This window comes from Oncorhynchus tshawytscha, unplaced genomic scaffold (assembly GCF_018296145.1).
Source record: "Oncorhynchus tshawytscha isolate Ot180627B unplaced genomic scaffold, Otsh_v2.0 Un_contig_27_pilon_pilon, whole genome shotgun sequence".
NCBI classification, from domain to species: domain Eukaryota; kingdom Metazoa; phylum Chordata; class Actinopteri; order Salmoniformes; family Salmonidae; genus Oncorhynchus; species Oncorhynchus tshawytscha.
Genome location: NW_024609711.1, coordinates 96,377 through 120,793, shown reverse-complemented (window position 1 = coordinate 120,793; position 24,417 = coordinate 96,377). Strand labels below are relative to the sequence as shown.

The 24,417-nt window shown below is 41.0% G+C and overlaps 1 long non-coding RNA gene and 1 gene segment (V, D, J or C); both read left to right on the top strand.

The window, feature by feature from the left end:
- The first annotated feature begins 2,177 nt into the window (after positions 1-2,177).
- Positions 2,178-21,584, top strand: LOC112232675. The segment is given in 3 exon segments: positions 2,178-2,217; positions 2,331-2,501; positions 21,414-21,584. Coding segments are annotated over 3 exon segments (360 nt in total).
- Positions 20,947-21,285, top strand: LOC112232679. Its single transcript, XR_002950676.2, has 2 exons — positions 20,947-21,132; positions 21,243-21,285. It is a non-coding gene; the product is annotated as an uncharacterized LOC112232679 (long non-coding RNA).
- Positions 21,585-24,417: the final 2,833 nt, after the last annotated feature.

Below are 24,417 nucleotides of genomic sequence, written 5' to 3'. Positions count from 1 at the left end.
GACATACCCCAAGCGACTTACAGCTGTAATCGCAGCAAAAGGTGGCGCTACAAAGTATTAACTTAAGGGGGCTGAATAATTTTGCACGCCCAATTTTTCAGTTTTTGTTTTGTTAAAAAAGTTTGAAATATCCAATAAATGTCGTTCCACTTCATGATTGTGTCGCACTTGTTGTTGATTCTTCACAAAAAAATACAGTTTTATATCTTTATGTTTGAAGCCTGAAATGTGGCAAAAAGTCGCAAAGTTCAAGGGGGCCAAATACTTTCGCAAGGCACTGTATATATTTCAATAATGTTTTTGATAAAATATTGAATTTGACCTTTCCCACTATAGCCCATAGAAACGCATTGAATAACACATTCATGAATGTAAAAAAAATCAAACGCTAAAGAAATTATCAAAAGGAATACGGTTTTGTAGTGTCTGTCCGATATCTAGGAGATATCTAAGAAATCCCAGGAAATAGTGTGTTTTTTGTACACATATTTAACCCCTCCATGCTTCCATTCATCTGTATGGGTTACCTTCAGACGAGTGTTGGTGAGAGTTTCCCCATTCCACAGTGGGGAAATATTAGTTTGTAGCCCAAACGGTCCGGATACTACATATAGAAGTTGGCACATCAGCGTTACTGACTTCAGACGAGACCCTTGACCCTTGTGGGGATGTTTTTATTGTGTTACTTAGATTGACGCACAGGTGCATCAATAGACTCTTAAGGATTTAGCCTGTAAAATCAATAAGGGACATCAATAGCTTCCACCTGGATTCACCTGGACAGTCTATGACATAGAACGAGCATGTGTTCATAATGTTTTGTGCATTCAGTGTATCATTTCATACTTGTGAGAAGAACATGAGGTGTTTAATTAGGCAGTAGCCGTATAAATCCAGTATGGCCAGAATTCCCACACTAAAAGAGCACTTGGTCAAAATGCCCTACAGTAAGAATATTTAAGCAATATGATAAACATTTATAATCTGCAAATTACAATACAGCGCCTCTTGAGTAGTGAAGTAATACATTAATTATTTAAACTCTTTGTCATCTTCCCTCCCAGTGAGGGGGAGTCAATGTAAAACTCTGAGCTCTTCCATCACTACTTATCTCACTGCAGAGTGGATGAAAGTCACACTGACTAGACTGAGGAACAGAGACACATTATAAGAAGAGTTCATGAAATGTACTACCGTGTTTCTACTGATGATAATAGGCCTGACAGGTGGAAACTTTAAGATTGTTAGAAGAAAACCTTAATATTGTTATAATGTGTATTTTTGAATCCAGCTAAAAACTCTAATGTTACTCTCCTTCAACAGGTGTTCAGAGTCAGACATTGACTGAGTCTGGAGAATCCCACCACCTGACATGTACAGCCTCTGGTTAAGACATAAATGCCTGCTACATGACTTGGATCAGACAGGCTCCTGGGAAAGGACTGGAGTGGATTGCAGCTATTACTGGCAGTGATGGTGACAGCACTTACTACCCCCAGTCTGTTCAGGGTCGGTTCACCATCTCTAGAAAAAATAGCATGAAACAGGTGTATCTCCAGATGAACATCCAGATACACAGTGACACAGGAGGCTGCAGTGCCATTCAAAACTGGTCAGCGCTGAGCTCAGTATGTCTCTAAAATGAGTCTATGGTCCCCTCTGTCAGCATCAACTCCATGTCATTAACAACACACACACTGGTCGACACATACCATACTCTCACAAACATGTCATACGCTCAATGATGTCTAAAATAAAATATAAAATATGTAAAATATTAAAAACATGTATTTTTTAAAAATAATATGAATATCTCACAGATAAAATGTATTTGGCCGAGTATAGATCCTTGACGGACAACAACAGTTAGATTGCTATATTCTGTGCTATTGCAAGAAACATTGATGACAATAATAATTGTTTTTAAAGTAATAAGATGCTGTAAACAAAGTGAGATTCCAAATTTGTAATGCAGGTTGTTGCAGCTCATACCAATCAATCTACTCAACATGTCAGTGTGATACTAGTTGATTCTCTCTCTTCTTATACCAACTCTCTCAGCTGTATGCAAAGTTCCACCCCTCTTCTCTCTGCATATAAAGAAAAGTGTGTACCTGTCTTTCACTCATTTGTAATAAACAAGTGCAGCTCCCACCAGTCTAACTTCAACACAAATCATGTTTCCTGCACATCTGCCGCTGCTGGCAGGGGCCTCCTGTGAGTTTCTGGGAGCAATATATGAACAAACAACAGAGTAATAGTCAGTCAAATTATTTTGAAAATATGTTTCACGAAAAGTTGTATACTGTTTTTTTTGTTTTGTTTTACAGGTGTGTTCTGTCAGACTGAGCTCACACAGCCAGGCTCTATGACCCTGCAGCCTGGACATCCTCTGACCCTCTCCTGTAAGGTCTCTGGGTATTCAGTAACCAGCACCAGCTACTGTACAGGTTGGGTACGACAGCCTGCAGGAAAAGCACTGGAGTGGGTTGGAGAAATTTCAAAAAGATTTGATCTTGCAACCATTTCGGTTAGTAGTCCAATGCTCTAACCACAAGGCTATGCTGCCGCCCCAACTATTTGTAGTTGTCCACATATTTCAAGAACCATCCAGAGTAGTGATGCTGGACGGATGGGGAGGTGAGGGCAGCGATCAGTTGAAAAGCATGCATTTAGTTTTGCTTGCATTTAATAACAGTTGGAGGCCACACTGTGTTATTTAACACAGTGTCCAAAGAAGGGCCAGAAGTATACAGAATGGTGTCGTCTGCATAGAGGTGGATCAGAGAATAACCAACAGCAAGAGCGACATCATTGATGTATACAGAGAAAAGAGTTGGCCCGAGGATTGAATCCTGTGGCACCCCCATAGAGACTGCCAGAGGTTCAGACAACAAGCTCTCCGATTTGACACACTGAACTCTGCCTGAGAAGTAGTTGGTGAACCAGTCATTTGAGAAACCAAGGCTGTTGAGTCTGTCGATAAAAATGTGGTGATTGACAGAGTCGAAAGCCTTGGCCAGGTCAGACTGAATCACATTTTCCTCTAGGATTTTTCCTGTGCTTATAGCTATATTATGCTTAATAATATATATATTAACCCACTAATCCTTGCCGATGACAATCATACAGTTAACAGTCACTTTGTGTTTAAATACTGCATCAACCAAATCATATGTATATACTGTATTCTATACTATGCCACAATATCTCCAATGCCGCTCTGACATATATTTATATATGTGCAATCCATTCCTTACTTAGATTTATGTGTATTTTGGGTATATGTTGTGAAACTGTTAGATATTACTGCACTGTCATAGCTAGAAGCACAAGCATTTCGCTACACCCGCAATAACATCTGCTAAACACATGTATGTAACCAATAAATATGATTTCATTTGAACATGATGCAACCTCCACCACGCTTGAAAATATGTGTAATTGAAAAACCTCCCTGGTCTTTGTGCTTGAATCTGTGCTTGAAATTCACTACTAATTGAATGTGTTGGGTACAGAGATGGGGTTACTATTCATTCATGTTAACCCCTTCCAGTCTCCTCCTTTATTTCCAGAATTTGTATAACTTCCCCACAATGAGAGTTCTAGAATGTGTGTTCCTCTTGGCATTCATCTCAGATGAGTTAACTGGAGTTATTTCTGTCCAGTGTAGGAGAGAGGAGGGGAGCTGTGCTATTAGGCTGGAGGGTCACAGTCATCTAAACTATCTGTTTCTCAGCTGTTCAGGGGCAGTCACTCACCTCCTCTGAGCCAATGGGAAAGAGACCTGGAGAGTCAGTAACACTGTCCTGTACAGCTTCTGGAATCTCCATGGGTAGGTACTGGATGCAATGGCTCCATCAGAAAAAGACAAGAGTAGATTGGGAAAGGACAAGAGTGGATTGGGCAAATTGATTGGGGCACTGGCACTATACTTGCCCAGTCTCTTCGGGGAAGTTCACCATAACCAAACATAGCTCCAAAAACCAGCTGTGTTTCAAGGTGAAAAGCCTGAAGACTGAAGACTGTTGAGTGTTATTATAGTGACACACGATGCTGCAGTGCCATACACAAACTGATTAACACTGATCTCAGTGTGTGGCAAAAAGGTATGTCTGTTCTTTGATGTTAGGGAGGCTGCGAATTTTCGCAGCTTTTTGTTAAAAATCGCGCAAGATTTCAACGTCCTGCTACTCATGCAAGGAATATAGTAAATGCATATGATTAGTATGTGTGGATAGAAAACACTCTGAAGTCTCTAAAACTGGTTAAATCATGTCTGTGGCTATAACAGAACGTGTTTAGGAGACAAAATCGCAAGGAAAACTGTTCACCAAAAACACACAAAAAATATCCATCCGCCAGTCTCTGTATTGTCTATGGCAAGGGAAAATAGATAGAGCCCCGTTTACAATGCCTACCGCTTTCGCACAATTTTGCCAGTACTGGCAATTCAGTTGTAGTTTATCCTTGGTGGGATGACGAATAGGCACTTCCTGTCTTGGGGTCCACCGAAGGAAGTTATGAAAGGGAGAATATGGACGATGATTTCAAGACTTGCTGCTATCGAATACAGATCGCCCCGTGATCAATTTGATCGATTATTAACGTTTATTAATACCTAAAGATGGTTTACAAAGGTAGTTTGAAGTGTTTTGTCAAAGTTTATAGGCAACTTTTTTAATTTAAAAAAACGCTGTTGCGTTTTAGAAAGGTGCTTTTTTCCTGGATCAGACGGGCTTCATAAATGGACATTTTGGGTATACATGGACGGATTTAATCCAAAAAAAAGACCCAATTGTGATGTTTATGGGACATATAGGAGTGCCAACAAAGAAGCTCGTCAAAGGTAATGAATGTTTTATATTTTATTTCTGCGTTTTGTGTAGCGCCGGCTACGCTAATTATTTCTGTTTACGTCCCATTTGGTTATTTCGGGGGTTGCATGCTATCAGATAATAGCTTCTCATGCTTTCGCCGAAAAGCATTTTACAAATCCGACATGTTGGCTAGATTCACAACGAGTGTAGCTTTAATTGAGTACCCTGCATGTGTGTTTTAATTAAAGTTTGAGTTGTATCGAGGACTATTAGTTGGCGCTCTGAAATTTCCACTGATTTGGTCCCTGTACAGGGACAGCAGCTGTAAAAGGTTTTAAACACACATACTCAACAGTAGTGAAAAAAAACACTGATATCAATATTATCCCTATAAACGAATCCTGACTGTCTGTAGTTTAATACTTATGGCTGTGTTCATACAAGGTGTGTTCATACAAGGTGTGTTCATATGTGAGTCTGTTGTGTCCACTACAATCACTCTCAGACAATAGGCTTTTAAAATAGTTTTAATTGTGACTTTAACTAACAAACTACAGAATTATGACCTACAGATTAAAGCGACTGGATGTGTTCGAACTTCAAAGTAACATTTTTATTTGATAGTTTGTCAAATGTTGTTTGTGATTTTGAATTTCTACATGTTTTCAGGGCCAAACTGACTGAGTCTGAACCAGTGGCTAAAATGCCTGGAGAATCCCACAAACTGACCTGTACATATTCTGGAATCTCAACTGGCTCCAACTTTAATTTGATCAACGACTGTAAACAACGAGCAGAACAGAGCCATTCATAATGCTGCACAATGCATTCCATAAGAGATTTTTGGATTATTATTATGATAAATAATTGTTCTACTCAACGTCACTGTGATACTAGTAATTTGTAATCTGTACTTAATCCTGAATCTCTGACTTTGATGCAAATCAATTCCCTTCTTTATATAAAAAGAGTCTCTCTCACTCAGTTGGAGTAAATAAGTATTGTTCCCATCAGTTCAGCGTCCTCACAAACCATGTTCACCGGGGGTTAGGTCTTGCTCGGGGTCCACGGGGTTTAACACGCATTACCAAGCATTATTCTAAGCATGATCAGAGAGAGAGAGAGAGACAAAGAAACCATGGCTTGTGCCATGGCCTATAGCTCATATGAGAGGGAAAGGAAGGGAGACAGTGTACATCTCACTACAGCAGGTCAGGAACAAAAAAGAAAGAGACAATGAACCCAAGACCCTTTTATAACATCTGACTTGTTTGGATTCAAAATCTGAGTTGTTGACCATTGGCATTACTGTAAAGTTAACCTCCAATCAGATATCAACCCTACAGACCTACACTCCACACTGCCCCTTTCCCACCTAGACAAAAGGAGCACCTGCAATTGAAGTCGGAAGTTTACATACAACTTAGCCATTTAAACTCAGTTTTTCACAATTCCTGACATTTAATCCTACTAAAAATGCCCTGTTTTAGGTCAGTTAGGATCATAACTTTATTTTAAGAATGTGACATGTCAGAATAAAAGTAAAGAGAATTATTAATTTCAGCTTTTATTTCTTTCAACACATTCCCAGTGGGTCAGAAGTTTACATACACTCAAGTTTACATTTCTGGCTTTTTTATGGCGGTTTTGGAGCAGTGGCTTCTTCCTTGCTGAGTGGCCTTTCAGGTTATGTCGATATTGGACTCATTTTACTGTGGATATAGATATTTTTGTACTTGTTTCCTCCAGCATCTTCACAAGGTCCTTTGTTGTTGTTGTGGGCTTGATTTGCACTTTTCGCACCAAAGTAAATTCATCTCTAGGACACAGAACGCGTCTCCTTCTTGAGCGGTATGATGGCTGAGTGGTCCCATGGTGTTTATACCTGCGTACTATATTTTGTATAGATGAACGTGGTACCTTCAGGCGTTTGGAAATTGCTCCCAAGGATGAACCAGATGGCTGTGCGCCATCGTACACTTTCGTGCATACATTTATTTTGCCCCCCCACACCAAACGCGATCACGACACGCAGGTTACAATATCAAAACAAACTCTGAACCAATGACACATTCATTAGGGGACAGGTCAAAAAGCATTAAACATGTATGGCAATTTAGATAGTTAGCTAGCAAGTGCAGGCTAACGTTAATTTGTCCAATTTAGCTAGCTTGCTGTAGCTAGCTAATTTGTCCTGGGATATAAACATTGAGTTGTTATTTTACCTGAAATGCACAAGGACCTCTACTCCGACAATTAATCCACACATAAAACGGCCAACCTGAATCGTTTCTAGTCATCTCTCCTCCTTCCAGGCTTTTTCATCTTTGAACTTATATGGTGATCGCATCTACACTTTCATTGTATTACCATGACAACCGGCAACAACGTTCGTCTTTCAATCACCCACGTGGGTATAACCAATGAGGAGATGGCACGTGGGTACCTGCTTCTATAAACCAATGAGGAGATGGGAGAGGCAGGACTTTCAGCATGATCTGCGTCAGAAATAGGAATGACTTCTATTTTAGCACATGGTAACGCAGACGCTCATTGGCGCGCGTGAGCAGTGTGGGTGCAATAATTGAATAACATGGATTTCAAATTTATTTTGCGACGCTCGCGCACGCGACATGTTCGGTCTGGTCAGCATGTAAGTGTATGTGTAATGTCGTGTGTGTAGGTGGAAGGGAAGTCTGGTGGAAGGGAAGTAGAGAATGTTCATTTCTCTACCATAAACTGCATCCCATGTCGATTTAGAGGATTTGGCAGTACGTCCAAACGGCCTCACAACTGCAGACCTCGAGTTTGGCGTCGTGTGGGTGAGCGGTTTGTTGATGTCAACGTTGTGAACAAAATGCCCCATGGTGGCAGTGTGGTTATTGTATGGGCAGGCATAATCTACGGACAACAAACATATTTGCATTTCATTGATGGAGATACCGTGACGAGATCCTAAGTCCCATTGTCGTGCCATTCATCTGCCGCTCACCTCATGTTTCAGCATAATAACACAGCTCCATGTCGCAAGGATCTGTACACGTAATGGAAGCTGAAAATGACCCAGTTCTTCCAACGCCTGCATAATCACCAGACATGTCACCCAGTGAACACGTTTGGGATGCACTTGGCCGATGTGTACGACAGCGTGTTCCAGTTCCAGCCGCTTCGTACAGCCATTGAAGAGGTGTGGGACAACATTCCACAGACCTAGGGCTGTGGCGGTCACAAAATGTTGTCAAGAAAATAACTGTATCACAGTAAATGATCGTGAATTGATATAAACACATTTAGCATCTCCTGGCTTCCATACAAGCCACCGATGCAGACCTTTGGAACATCTACATTTTAAAAAGTCTAATGAATCCATGTAATAAATCCCACACCATCACAATGAATCCATTATTTATTTTAGACAGGTCTAAAGAAGCATGATATGAAGAAAATGTAGTCTATTCCAGATGAACAGAATAGCATACTTTGAGTTTTTCTTGTTAGGTCCTGATCTGGCCATGCCAAACGGCTGTGGGCTACACTAGTTCATTTAGTAGACAAGATTTGCTTAGAATTACGTGGTATTATTTTATAGTATGAAGAATACAATTGAACAAAGCTGAAGTAAATAGAAAGGATATTTTCTCCAAACGATTTGAGGGAGTGCACACATGCGGCTATTCTGTTAAATACTTAACAAAGAAATAGCTATTCCTATATGCTTAACTTCTTGCGGATCAGTGGGACGCTTCTTGCAGAGCAGTGGGACCTCGCCAACATCCGGTGAAATTGCAGAGGTCGAAATTCAAAATAAAAAAATTGTAATATTAAACATTCATGAAAATAGAAGTGTCATACATCAGTTAAAAGCTTAACTTCTTATTAATCCAGCCGCTTTGTCAGATTTCAAAAAGGCTTTACAACAAAAGCATACCATGTGATTATCTGAGGACAGCGCCCCGGGAACAAAAGCATTAAAAACATTTTCCAAACAAGCAGAGGCGTCACAAAAGTCAGAAATAGCGATTAAATAAATCACTTACCTTTTGAAGATCTTCCTCTGTTTGCAATCCCAATGGTCCCAGCTACATCACAAATTTTCGTTTTGTTTGATAAAGTCGTTCTTTATATCCCAAAAAGTCTTTAGTTGGCACGCTTTATTCAGTAATCCACCGGTTTCACTCGTTCAACATTCATAAGAAGACCTTTGGCGAAGACTTTTGGAGGATGGCCTGGTTTCAAGAAGGGCAGCAAAGAAGCCACTTCTCTCCAGGAAAAACATCAGGGGCAGACGGATATTCTGCAAAAGTTACAGGGATTGGACTGCTGAGGACTGGGGACAAGTCATTTTCACTGATGAATCCTCTTTCCGATTGTTTGGGGCATCCGTAAAAAAACTTGTCCAGAGACAAGGTGAGCGCTACCATCAGTCCTGTATCATGCCAACAGTAAAGCATCCTGAGACCATTCATGTGTGGGGTTGCTTCTCCGCCAAGGGAGTGGGCTCACTCACAATTTTGCCTAAGAACACAGCCATGAATAAAGAATGGTACCAACACATCCTCCAAGAGCACCTTCCCCCAACCATCCAGGAACAGTTTGGTGACAAACAATGCATTTTCCAGCATGATGGAGCACCTTGCCACAAGACAAAAGTGATAACTAAGTGCCTCGGGGAACAAAACATCAATATTTTGGGTCCATGGCCAGGAAACTCCCCAGACCATAATCCCATTGAGAACTTGTGGTCAATCTTCAAGAGGTGGGTGGACAAACAAAACCCCACAAATTCTGACAAACTCCAAGCATTGATCATGCAAGAATGGGCTGCCATCAGTCAGGATGTGGCTGAGAAGTTAATTGACAGCTTGCCAGGGCGGATTGCAGAGGTCTTGAAAAAGAAGGGTCAACACTGCAAAATATTGACTCTTTGCATCAACTTCATGTAATTGTCAATAAAAGCCTTTGACACTTATGAAATGCTTGCAATTATACTTCAGTATTCCATAGTAACATCTGACAAAAATATCTAGACACTGAAGCAGCAAACTTTGTGGAAATTAATATTTGTGTCATTCTCAAAACTTTTGCCCACGACTGTACACACTTTCTATTAACTATTTTCTAAGATAGCACTACACGCTCCCCCTGATAATAATTGATTGGTCACTGCACTTAATACCTTGTATTATAACCGATACCATAAACGTCTTCGAATCTATTACTTGAGAATACGGACTTTATGTCCTATTCCAGTACTTCCTCAAAAATCACTATTATTGATAACCCACATCATCTCTCATCGCACCCTCTCCCCATAGGGCATAAACCAGCCTCTCTCCATGTTGATACTGCTGCTACACGTAAATCAAACAGTGTTCGAAAATCCTGTATTTTCTTTTTGTTTTTTTAACTCACTATCTTCTAGAACTCTCTTCTTAATTGAAAAAACTCACTGCAACTGGGACTTTTGTCCTTTTTACAGATCTCGCAGGGGAATACCTCCACTAGGGACCTATCCTATTGTCACGCCCTGACCTTAGTATTCTTTGTTTCTATATTATTTTGGTTAGGTCAGGGTGTGACATGGGTGATGTATGTGTTTTTGTACTGTCTAGGGGTGTTGTATATTTATGGGGGTTGTTTACTATCTAGGTGTTTATGTATGTCTATGATTGCCTAGATTGGTTCTCAATTAGAGGCAGCTGTTTTTCGTTGTCTCTGATTGGGAACCATATTTAGGCAGCCATCTTCTTTGGGTATTTCGTGGGTTATAGTCTATGTCTAGTTGCCTGTGTTTGCACATTTATATTCCAGCTTCACGTTCGTTTTGTTATTTTGTATAGTTTGTTTAGTGTCCGTCTTTATTAAAAGTATCATGTATTCATATCACGCTGCGCCTTGGTCTCCTCCATTAAATGAACGTGACACCTATATGGAACCTACCCTTCACTTATATTAGCCTGGCTCTCTGAGAGAACCTCCACTTGGGACCTATTGTTAAAGGAACCTACTCTTCACATATATTAGCCTGCCTCTCGCAGAGAAAAACCTCCTTGGGACCTATCCTTAACTACTTTGGGCTAGGGGGCAGTATTTTGAAGTTTTGATGACAAACGTGCCCAAAGTAAACTGCCTGTTACTCAGGCCCAGAGGGAGGATATGCATATAATTGGTAGAATTGGATAGACAACACCCTGAAGTTTCTAAAACTGCTAAAATATTGTCTGTGGGTATAACAGAACTGATTTGGCAGGCAAAATCCCGAGGACAATCCATCCTGGAAAAAACATTTTGAGGTCATTGGACTTTTCAATGCTTTTCTGTGGGAAAGTCTAATAATTAACCCAGATTGCAGTTCCTATGATTTCCACTAGATATCAACAGTCTTTAGAAATGGTTTCATGCTTGTTTTTTGAAAAATGAAGAAGTATTCGTATTCTTTCGAAGTATCCCTGAGAAGGACTCTAGTCGTTTGGTGCGCGTGAATGAGTGCGCGCTCCCTGTCCTTTTTCTCTGGTATTGAACACAGTATATTCCATATAAAAATGGTATCGATTATTTACATATTAGGGTCCCTGAGGTTGGATTAGAAACATTGTTTGAATTGTTGGAATAAGTTTACAGGTAGCTTTTTAGATTTCTTTGAAGGCATGTTGGGCGAGTTAGAACAGGTGGATTTCTGAATCAAACACGCCAAATAAAACTGACATATTTGGGATATAAAGAAGGACTTTATCGAACAAAATGACCATTCAATGTGTAACTGGGACCCTTTGGATTGCAAAAAGATGAAGATCTTCAAAGGTAAGTGATTTATTTTATCGCTATTTTTGAGTTGACACCTGTCAGGTTATGAATTCATGTTAATGCAGGAAGTGGGTGAGGCACTGTCTTCAGACGATCAAATGCTATGCTTTCGCCGTAAAGCCTATTATAAATCGGACAAAGCGTTTCGATTACCAAGATTCTAAGCTAAAGAATGGTGTATAACACTTGTATTTTTTTTAATGTTTTAATATTACGAAATGTTCTATTTTGAATTTTGTGCTCTGCAATTTCACCTGATGTTGTCGAGGTGGGAAGCTAGCATCCCAATGATCCGAAAGAAGTTAAGCATTTGCCCTGTACTGAAAAGCTTTCCACAATTTTATTCAATAAAGATGTCAGGTCACACTGATACAGCATTTTTCCCATAATGTGGTCAAACTGTATGAGAAGTAAGTATTCATGCATCCATTCCATTCCATTCCATCCGTCTGATAATCCATTCAGTTCCACACTGACCCTGCTCTCCTTTTCACAGTTGTGTCTGTTTCTCTCACACACCCTACCCCTCTCTTCTCATATGTGACTCTCACAGCTGTGTAGCACCACGCATGGTGAACTCCAGTCTGTCACCTGGGTGTTTCAGGGTCCCAGTTTAGCGTCTCTGATGATTCAGATAGGCAGTTAAGTATCTCAGGGACTGTAGGGACTGTCCCTAAACACTTTCATGATCTGATTCTCACTCTCTTGTTTCAGCTGCGGATAAAAAGCTTTTTTGCATCAACCACATGAACACAATTTGAATTTGATTAAATGGTGAGATGGATCAAATCATTTAATTTTAATTATTGGTTTGTCAACAGTTGTATGAATTATATAATTTAATATTGTCAGTCATTCACTGCTACTCATCACACACAATGTTATTGACAGACCATATTCATGGTCTGTGTTGGTAATACATATTAACACATTTTTCAAGAATTGCATTCAACAATGAGTCCTTAACTAAAATAACAAATTGCTCTATCAGGTTTCTCATACTTTAGTATGTCTTGATTATAATTGTTTATAGGGGAGAATGTTTAAGAATGTGTTTTTATCAAGTGTGTCTATCAAAATTAGTGTTGGGCGTAGTAGTTCAAATCTACCCAAGCATAACTTCTGCTTCTAACACTCACCTGCTCTGGATACAACAAGCTGAAGGTTGTCACACCCTGACCTTAGTGTTCTTTGTTTTCCTTGTTATTTTGGTTAGGTCAGGGTGTGACATGGGTGATGTATGTGTTTTGGCTTGTCTAGAGGTTTGGTATGTTTATGGGGCTTTTTCCTTTCTAGGTAGTTTGTATGTCTATGATTGCCTGGATTGGTTCTCAATTAGAGGCAGCTGTCTATCGTTGTCTCTGATTGGGAACCATATTTAGGCAGCCATATCCTGTGGGTACTTTGTGTTATCTATATCTATGTCTTCTGTCTTTGTGTCTATGCACCAAATCAAATCAAATTTTATTTGTTACATACACATGGTTAGCAGATGTTAATGCGAGTGTAGCAAAATGCTTGTGCTTCTAGTTCCGACAATGCAGTAATAACCAACAAGTAATCTAACAATTCCAAAACTACTGTCTTATACACACAAGTGTAGGGGGATAAAGAATATGTACATAAAGATATATGAATGAGTGATGGTACAGAGCGGCATAGGCAAGATACAGTAGATGGTATCGAGTACAGTATGTACATATGAGATGAGTATGTAAACAAAGTGGCATAGTTAAAGTGGCTAGTGATACATGTATTACATAAAGATGCAGTAGATGATATAGAGTACAGTATGTACATATGAGATGAGTATGTAAACAAAGTGGCATAGTTAAAGTGGCTAGTGATACATGTATTACATAAAGATGCAGTAGATGATATAGAGTACAGTATGTACATATGAGATGAGTATGTAAACAAAGTGGCATAGTTAAAGTGGCTAGTGATACATGTATTACATAAAGATGCAGTAGATGATATAGAGTACAGTATATACACATATGAGATAGGACTGTTTCGGTTTTTCACATTTGTTGTTCTGGCATTTTGTAGTGTTCACGTTTATGGTCTTTATTAAACATGTTGAACACTGACAACGCTGCGCTTTGGTCCGATCCTTCGTCCACAGAAGAAAGCCGTGACAGAATCACCCACCACAACAGGACCAAGCAGCGTGGTGACAGGCAGCGGCAGCAGGAGCAGCAAAATCAGGACTTATGGACTTGGGATACAGTCAATAATACAGTAGAAAAAAAAGTCTACATGCAGTGAGTGCAAATTAGGTAAAATAATGGAGTTAAGGCAATAAATAGGCCATGGGGGCGAAGTATTTAAAATACGGCAATTAAACACTGGAATGGTAGATGTGCAAAAGATGGATGTGCAATATAGATACCGGGGTGCAAAAGGAGCAGAATAAATAAATACAGTATGGGGATGAGGTAGATAGATGGGCTGTATACAGATGGGCTATGAACAGGTGCAGTGATCTGTGAGCTGCTCTGACAGCTGGTGCTTAAAGCTAGTGAGGGAGATGGGAATCTCTAGCTTCAGTGATTTTTGCAGTTCGTTCCAGTCAGTGGCAGCAGAGAACTGGAAGGAAAGGTGACCAAAAGAGTAATTGGCTTTGGGGGTGACCAGTGAGATACACCTGCTGCAGCGCGTGCTACAAGTGGGTGCTGCAATGATGACCAGCGAGCTGAGATAAGGCGGGGCTTTACCTAGCAGAGACTTGTAGATAACCTGTAGCCAGTGAGTTTAGCGATGAGTATAAAGCGAGGGCCAGCCAACGAGAGCGTATAGGTCGCAGTGGTGGGTAGTGTATGGGGCTTTGGTGACAAAACAGATGGCACTGTGATAGACTGCATCCAATTTGTTGAGTAGAGTGTTGGAGGCTATTATATAGATGACATCGCCAAAGTCGAGGATCGGTAGGTTGGTCAGTTTTACGAGGGTATGTTTGGTAGCATGAGTGAAGGATGCTTTGTTGCAAAATAGGAAGCCGATTCTAGATGTAATTTTAGATTGGATATGCTTAATGTGAGTCTGGAAGGAGAGTTTACAGTCTAGCCAGACAACTAGGTATTTGTAGTTATCCACGTATTCTAAGTCCGAGCCGTCCAGAGTAGTGATGCTGGATGGGCGGGCAGGTGCGGGCAATGATCGGTTGAATAGCAGGCATTTAGTTTTATTTGTGTTTAAGAGCAGTTGGAGGCCACGGAAGGAGAGTTGTATGGCATTGAAGCTTGTCTGGAGGTTAGTTAACCTCTGAGCACGGAACCCGGTTGCGGGCTGAAATTCCACAACATACGGTGATCGCTACATAAATAGTCATATTAAACATTCATGAAAATACAGGTGTCTCACATGTATCGAAAGCCAGGAATCTTGCTAATCCAACTGTGTTGTCAGTTTAAAAAAAGATTTACTCTGAAAGAATACGATGCGATTATCTGAAGATAGAGCCCATAAAAAACAACAATTTCAACCAGCACAGGATTTACAAATTCACAAACTGCATTAAAATAAATAGTGTACCTTTGACGATCTTCGTCTGTTTGCAATGCCAATGCTCATTGTTACACAGTGAATGGTCTTTTGTTTGATAAAATCGGTTTTTATAGCCTAACACGAAACATTTTGTGAACCGCTTGTGTCGTGAATTCCGTCTCATTCTATTTTCGATGACAAATTCCAGGTAAATACCCACACAGAAAGTGACTTTTCCAGTCATGTTTGGTTTCACTACAATCAACTGGTTTGTTTGTCTTGAAATCTAGCTGGGTAGATAGCCAGTGAGCTGAGGTAAACTTCAATACCCAATGATTGTGCGTTGGAAGACCAACCCATGTCGTAAACTCAGGCGTAAAGAGAGTCATTCGCTATTGAAGTTTTATTCCGGAAGGAGCTACGCCTTTTACGCACTGCATTGTTTTGGTAAACGCGCAGATTCAGCTGTTTATATATCAATCAGTATGGCGACTAAGTCAGGGAAAGCTAAACCTAAGTCTAGATATACAGATGTACACACAATTTTAGAAGAAATTGATCGGAAAGGTGATACAGAGATTGTTGTAGAACGATTCATTTAGCGATTCCCAAGTGGAGGAATATTTTTTTAATGGAGAGGACACCGTTGGCAGCCACTGTGTATAATCTGTAACGGTGCCTGCAGAAGAGGAACAATGTCACGGTTTTGGACTGGTAAATTCTTCTCATGCTAATGCCCTTGTTTGAAATTAAAAATATAAAATATGTGATTTTATTTAATTTTAGAAGCAATATATAAAAATGAAATGTGATGTAATGAAATGTAATGAAACGTGATGAAATGTGTCTGCCGCCCTACCCCAACCCACATGAAATAGCCTATTTGAGGCTGTTGAGGGGAGGGCAGGCCCGCAACAATGGCCAAAGTGAAATGGAGACAGTAGATACAGCTGGTCTGTTGTAAAATAATAAAGACAGTAGATCTAGCTGGTCTGTCATAATATAATAGAGACCGTAGATCTAGCTGAAATGTCATAATATAAAAGAGAGACAGTAGATGTAGCAGGTCTATAATAATATATTCAACCTTATGTTCCCTGTACTCTAGATATATATCTGTTCATTATACCTCAATAGCACAATATTGTATAGAGCTTTGGCAATGTGGGTGATGTTATATCCTTCCTGTTTGACCGTGTACGGGGGTCTCATCGGATGGGGCCACAGTGTCTCCTGACCCCTCCTGTCTCAGCCTCCAGTATTTATGCTGCAGTAGTTTATGTGTCGGGGGCTAGGGTCAGTTTGTTATATCTGGAGTACTTCTTCTGTCTTATCCGGTGTCCTGTGTGAATTTAAGTATGCTCTCTCTAATTCTCTCTTTCTCTCTCTCGGAGTCCTAGGAGCATGCGCCAGGACTATCTGGCATGATGACTCCTTGCTGTCCCCAGTCCACCTGGCCTTGCTGCTGTTCCAGTTTCAAATCAAATCAAATTTTATTTGTCACATACACATGGTTAGCAGATGTTAATGCGAGTGTAGCGAAATGCTTGTGCTTCTAGTTCCGACAATGCAGTAATAAAAAGCAAGTAATCTAACTAACAATTCCAAAAAAAAACGACTGTCTTATACACAGTGTAAGGGGATAAAGAATATGTACATAAGGATATATGAATGAGTGATGGTACAGAGCAGCATAGGCAAGATACAGTAGATGATATTGAGTACAGTATATACATATGAGATAAGTATGTAAACCAAGTGGCATAGTTAGTGGCTAGTGATACATGTATTACATAAGGATGCAGTCGATGATATAGAGTACAGTATCAACGTATGCATATGAGATGAACAATGTAGGGTAAGTAACATTATATAAGGTAGCATTGTTTAAAGTGGCTAGTGATATATTTACATCATTTCCCATCAATTCCCATGATTAAAGTGGCTGGAGTAGAGTCAGTGTCATTGACAGTGTGTTGGCAGTAGCCACTCAATGTTAGTGGTGGCTGTTTAACAGTCTGATGGCCTTGAGATAGAAGCTGTTTTTCAGTCTCTCGGTCCCAGCTTTGATGCACCTGTACTGACCTCGCCTTCTGGATGACAGCGGGGTGAACAGGCAGTGGCTCGGGTGGTTGATGTCCTTGATGATCTTTATGGCCTTCCTGTAGCATCGGGTGGTGTAGGTGTCCTGGAGGGCAGGTAGTTTGCCCCCGGTGATGCGTTGTGCAGACCTCACTACCCTCTGGAGAGCCTTACGGTTGAGGGCGGTGCAGTTGCCATACCAGGCGGTGATACAGCCCGCCAGGATGCTCTCGATTGTGCATCTGTAGAAGTTTGTGAGTGCTTTTGGTGACAAGCCGAATTTCTTCAGCCTCCTGAGGTTGAAGAGGCGCTGCTGCGCCTTCCTCACGATGCTGTCTGTGTGAGTGGACCAATTCAGTTTGTCTGTGATGTGTATGCCGAGGAACTTAAAACTTGCTACCCTCTCCACTACTGTTCCATCGATGTGGATAGGGGGTGTTCCCTCTGCTGTTTCCTGAAGTCCACAATCATCTCCTTAGTTTTGTTGACGTTGAGTGTGAGGTTATTTTCCTGACACCACACTCCGAGGGCCCTCACCTCCTCCCTGTAGGCCGTCTCGTCGTTGTTGGTAATCAAGCCTACCACTGTTGTGTCGTCCGCAAACTTGATGATTGAGTTGGAGGCGTGCATGGCCACGCAGTCGTGGGTGAACAGGGAGTACAGGAGAGGGCTCAGAACGCACCCTTGTGGGGCCCCAGTGTTGAGGATCAGCGGGAGGAGATGTTGTTGCCTACCCTCACCACCTGGGGGCGGCCCGTCAGGAAGTCCAGTACCCAGTTGCACAGGGCGGGGTCGAGACCCAGGGTCTCGAGCTTGATGACGAGCTTGGAGGGTACTATGGTGTTGAATGCCGAGCTGTAGTCGATGAACAGCATTCTCACATAGGTATTCCTCTTGTCCAGATGGGTTAGGGCAGTGTGCAGTGTGGTTGAGATTGCATCGTCTGTGGACCTATTTGGGCGGTAAGCAAATTGGAGTGGGTCAAGGGTGTCAGGTAGGGTGGAGGTGATATGGTCCTTGACTAGTCTCTCAAAGCACTTCATGATGACGGATGTGAGTGCTACGGGCGGTAGTCGTTTAGCTCAGTTACCTTAGCTTTCTTGGGAACAGGAACAATGGTGGCCCTCTTGAAGCATGTGGGAACAGCAGACTGGTATAGGGATTGATTGAATATGTCCGTAAACACACCGGCCAGCTGGTCTGCGCATGCTCTGAGGGCGCGGCTGGGGATGCCGTCTGGGCCTGCAGCCTTGCGAGGGTTAACACGTTTAAATGTCTTACTCACTTCGGCTGCAGTGAAGGAGAGACCGCATGTTTCCGTTGCAGGCCGTGTCAGTGGCACTGTATTGTCCTCAACTGTTCTGCCTGCGGCTATGGAACCCTAAACTGTTCATATTTACACTTGAGGAGCTGTCCTGTTGCATCCTCTACAACTACTGTGATTATTATTATTTGACCCTGCTGGTCATCTATGAACGTTTGAAAATCTCAGCCATGTTCTGTTATAATCTCCACCCAGCACAGCCAGGAGAGGACTGGCCACCCCTCATAGCCTGGTTCCTCTCTAGGTTTCTTCCTAGGTTTTGGCCTTTCTAGGGAGTCTTTCCTAGCCACCGTGCTTCTACACCTGCATTGCTTGCTGTTTGGGGTTTTAGCCTGGGTTTCTGTACAGCACTTTGAGATATCAACTGATGTACAAAGGGCTATATAAATCAATTTGATTTGATAGAGGACTGAGGGTCTTCCAAATATTGAAAGTGTGTAAATCGTTACCCATGTTATTTTGTAAATGTATATACTTTTTTCCTCATATTTTTTCCCCTACATTTTTTCTCCATTTTTTGGAGGGGGGTGTTAGAATACCATCTTGGCATTACAAACACACGTATGGTAGGACCAGTAGACCATGACAAGGGGATACATGAGGAACAATTCTAATGATGTATCAAATAATAACACAATGATAAACCTGTTAAATACATGGTGCTGGTGTTGTTGATGCACCAACAGGGGGCACTCTCTCTCTCCATATGATTAAAATAAAGACCAGTACTGATGAAGACTGCTATTTTAATGTATTACAAGAAAAAAGTATAATATGGACGTTGATTCAAAATACTTTTGTTTGTCAAAGTGAAAGTAGTGTCTTAAATATGTTTCATCCACCACAAGTATGAACTTAGGCTGTAAATAGTGTTTCATTCAGTTATCTTTTACATTAAAAAAATCATCTAAAGAGGGTCTCTGAGTTTTCAGATTTCAATCGTTGTGTCCAGTAATAGTGGTAGAAACATCTCTAGGATGAACATTGGAAACAGAATGCAGCTGATCTCAATTTTGAGTCTCATAGCAAAGGGTCTGAATAGTTATGTAAATAAGGTAAGGTAAATAAGGTTTCTGTTGTTCATGCTTTGTCATTATGTGTGTAGAGTGATTTATTGAATCCATTTTACAATAAGGCTGTATTGTATCAAAATGTGGAAAAGGGCAAGGGGTCTGAATACTATCCGAATGCACTGTATGTACAGTATGTGCATATATTATGATTACATTATGCATACATAATGCATCCAGTGATGTATCAGACACCTGTCTTTATAGGACAGACAGAATGCAAAAAACACCCTTCTTCTGCCCTGTTCTGACACAACCTTCATCACTGCAACCACCTTGTTTGTTAGTAACCAGACAGACACTGCCAGAGATCAAACATGTTTCTTACATCCCTACTCCTCCTGGCATTCTTGCCATGTAAATTGGGGGATCTTCAGATTACAAAGTTACAATTTTCCTAATATAACTCTTCAGGTATTTTAATATCTGATCAATTAGTCTCCTAATTAATTAATTATTCTTTACCTCACGTTAGTCTCATTCCAAACATCATAAATTGTTATCTGCACGAACCCAGCCTTTACTATGAATCAGCCTTACATCAATTGTCTTAATAATTTATTGACTAACTAACTAAATATTCACGGAAATGCATAAACAAACAACAGTAGATATGGTTACAAGGAAATGATAGGGGAGGTTCCCTAGTGGGCTAAGCCGATATGACGTCTTGGTGGACAAAGGGAAGTGGGTGTAGACTGAGAAGGGCGGGAAGGACATGAGTCACGACACAGTTGATAATTATATTAATTGAAATGCTAATCCTTTGCCCATGAATGCTCACATGAATGCGCACTTCCCTTACTGTGAGGGTCTGTGAGACAATTCTGTGCTCCAGTCTCTGTCGACATCAAACCTATGGCCCCATAAACACTATAGGAAAGAATAGACAGATAATTCTCTAAATTTGAACCATAATTACTCGAAAAGTGTAAAACATGCCTGTCATCTTTGTAAGATAAATGTATGAATGTCCTATTGAAACTTTAACTGAAAACTTTAAAGCCATTCCATTTCAGTTGACAATCGGAAATAACTAACATTATCAATAATAAATGCAGTCACTTAGTAAAATGATTTATCAATCTCTAGGAGCTAAAACCATTTTGGCCTATTTGGTAATGTTTATCAATTTGATGAACTTATTTAAATGAAACCAGATGTCAAATTTCATCAAACAATTAATACAATATTGAATATATGTACCATGAAGGTGATTAATGTTAAACAGAATTGGAACAAACATAGATCTTCTGGGATCCTAATAGATCATGTTATCTTGTGCAGTTCTGAGAAACAATGCTGACATTATCAACTGTCAAAAAACATCTCTCTCTCAGTCTTTATTTAAACCTCTAGTGGGCGGTCTATGCAAAGTCTTCCATCCTTTCACCCCTTTATAATCAGACGCTCAGCTCTGCCCTTCTCATCATAGGCAACGTGGACTGACATTACAGCAAGCCCTGCACTAACCTGACTGATCACTGAACAATGAAACTGATGACTGTCTGGAGTTTAGTTGTCATGGTAATGTCCATAGACAGTAAGTAAAGTATTACATGGTGACTGAAGGATGTCTGAGCATCATAGTTAAACTCAAAATGTGTGTAAATACCACATCTTCAAGAGTGTTGACATGTTTTTATATTGCAGGTGTTTGTTGTGATATCAGACTGGATCAGTCACCTTCTCAGGTGAAAATACCTGGAGACACTGTTAAAGTGTCCTGTATAATCTCTGGTTATTCAATGACGAGCCATAACATTCACTGGATAAGGCAGAAACCAGGGAAAGGACTTGAGTGGATTGGGAGAATGAACACTGGTTCAGGAACAGATGTTATCTATGCAGACTCCCTGAAAGGCCAGTTCATCCTGACTGAGGACGTCTCTACAAGCACACAGTTCTTAGAGGCCAAGAGTCTGAGATCAGAGGACTCTGCTGTTTATTATTGTGCTCGACAGGCACACTGACTGAAGCTGGTGAAGCAGCTGTACAAAAACAACACTAACAAAAAGGTTAGCTGGTGTACAACTTCCTCTCTTTGTGTCATACTAGAATAATACTGAGTTTCATTACTGCAAATAATACAACAATATCACAAAGCACTACACAATAAAAGACTCCAGCCTCTAACGTTCAAACTACACAAAAATATGATATCCTGTCCAGTCTGGTCAATCTTACTTGTTGTCACATGAACAAGTATCTAACATTCCAACTCCTGCCCTGTCTGGTCAAGCTTTCTTGTTGTCCCACATCATCTGCTACTGATTATACGACATTGATGTTACTTTCAACAGATGGTGTGTAAGCTTTTCTTCAAGTTTGAAATACTCTACACTACCCATGACAGCAGAAGCACCTACTACCCACAGTCTGGTCAGGGTCAGTTTATCATCTCCAGATACAATAGCACGAAACAGGTGTATCTCTAGATGAACAGTCTGAAGACTCTGTTTAATATTGTGCCAGACACAGGAGTCTGCATGGCTGTACAACAACTGATCAAGTACTTCTCTCTCTCTGGCAGTGTCAAATGGAAGTGAGACAGACAAACTGAGGATCCAGCATCAATTCTAAGTTAATTCAAAGCATATCATTTTTTATTTTACCTTTATTTAACCAGGCAAGTCAGTTAAGAACAAATTCTTATTTTCAATGACGGCCTAGGAACAGTGGGTTAACTGCCTGTTCAGGGGCAGAACAACAGATTTGTACCTTGTCAGCTCGGGGATTTGAACTTGCAACCTTTCCATTACTAGTCCAACACTCTTACCACTAAGCTACCCTGCTGCCCCCATCATTCCTCATTGTAATGAACACGATGGGGGACAGAGTGTTTCAAGCGCAGGGTGCAGCAGGTGTTTATTGTAAAGGACCACAGGAGGAGGCAGGTAGCTGGGTCCAGGGGCAGGCAGAAGCTCATACACAGGAGGAGGCAGGTAGCTGGGTCCAGGGGCAGGCAGAAGGTCATACATAGGAGGAGGCAGGTAGCTGGGTCCAGGAGCAGGCAGAAGGTCATACACAGGAGGAGGCAGGTAGCTGAGCCCAGGGGCAGGCAGAAGGTCATACACAGGAGGAGGCAGGTAGCTGAGCCCAGGGGCAGGCAGAAGGTCATACACAGGGGGTCCAAAAGGGAACAGTACAGGCAGGGAAAAGGATAGTAACGTAGTCCGGGAGATCAGGCAATAGGTTGATAACAGGAAATCCGATAAGCTAAAGTACAGGCAGGGAATAGGCAAAAGGTCATTAGTGATGTAGGCAAAAACTATCATACAAGGGAGGAGTCACTCACAGGAAACCCAGCACTCAGAAAGCCATGTTTCACAAATCAAACAATACCTCACAGTGATTGGGTGCAAAGAACTTAACTAGTGTGTGATAATGACATACAGGTGTGTGAACAGGTGATTAGAATTCAGGTGATTGGGATCTGGAGAGTGAGCTGCGTTCAGGGGATCTAGGTGTTTGAGAGTGGGAGCTGGAAAGTGAGCTGAGTTCAGTGGAGGGTGTGAGTTGGAAGCAGACGTTACAATCATCAAGGTCAATGCAGCTTAATCCACTCCTCTGGCCACTTTGATCAGTAAATATCATCTTAATTACATTCACCTTTATGTCAGCCTAATCCAAATAAGAGTTTGGATTCCTGGTAGGTATTAATGAATGTCCTCATTGAGCATAATTAAATATAGAAGAAGAATTTTGATTACAGACTTACTTTTAACTCAAAATATTAATTGTCCAAGTATATGCTGTATCTTTGGGGATACCAATAGTTCAATTCTCACCATCTGTACCTTTTGTGCAATTCTTCAAAGCATCAATGATAATAATTATGGTAACATACTGTAAACAACGAGCAGAACAGAGGCATTCATAATCATTATGAATGGTTTAACCTTTAACCGTGAGAGCCATGAGATGGCGTCATCCATGTAAGGGGAGGGTTTGACCGGCTAGGATGTCCTTGCCCCATCGCGCTCTAGCGATTCCCTGTGCTGGGCCGGGCGCATGCATGCACCCTAACTTCGGTCACCAGCTGTACAGTGTTTCCTTCGACACATTGGTGCAGCTGTCTTCCGGGTTAAGCGAGCATTGTGTCAAGAAGCAGTGTGGCTTGGGGTCGTGTTTCAGAGGACAAATGGCTCTCGACCTTTGCCTCTCCTGAGTCCGTTTCGCGATTAGCAGCGATGGGACAACACTGTAAATAATAACTATTAAAGGTTAAATCACTCATAACGTTGTTGACTAAATAACAACTATTAAATAGATACATTTAAATAAAAACAGCAGGATTTCTTCCTCATTACAGAGCATCTCAAGATGACCTCATACCACGTGATCTATTTATCAAAGCTTCTTGTGATTGGTCCTCCCAGTGAGGAGGAGCTCATGCAAAACTTTCCTGTCCTCCATCTTTATTATTGTCTCTTTTAAAGGCTGTTTCTGCTGAGAACTGTCTCAACTACCTTTAGAGAACTACACAGATCACCATGTTTCCTACCACAGGTGTACTCTTACTGACAGTCTATCTAACAGGTGAGGATATTAACAATGTTAATCAAATGAATAAGTCAACACATCAGGATTTATTTGCTTCATCATGATCTCTGCTTTATATTTCCAAAGGTGTTCATGGTCAGACACTGACTGAGTCTGGACCAGTGATTAAAATGCCTGGAGAATCCAACACACTGAGTTGTACCATCTCTGGGTTCACATTCAGTAGCTACCATATGGCTTGGATGAAACAGGCTCCTGGGAAAGGACTTGAGTTTGTTGCCTTTATACACACTGGTGGATCGAGTCCATTCTATTCTCAGAC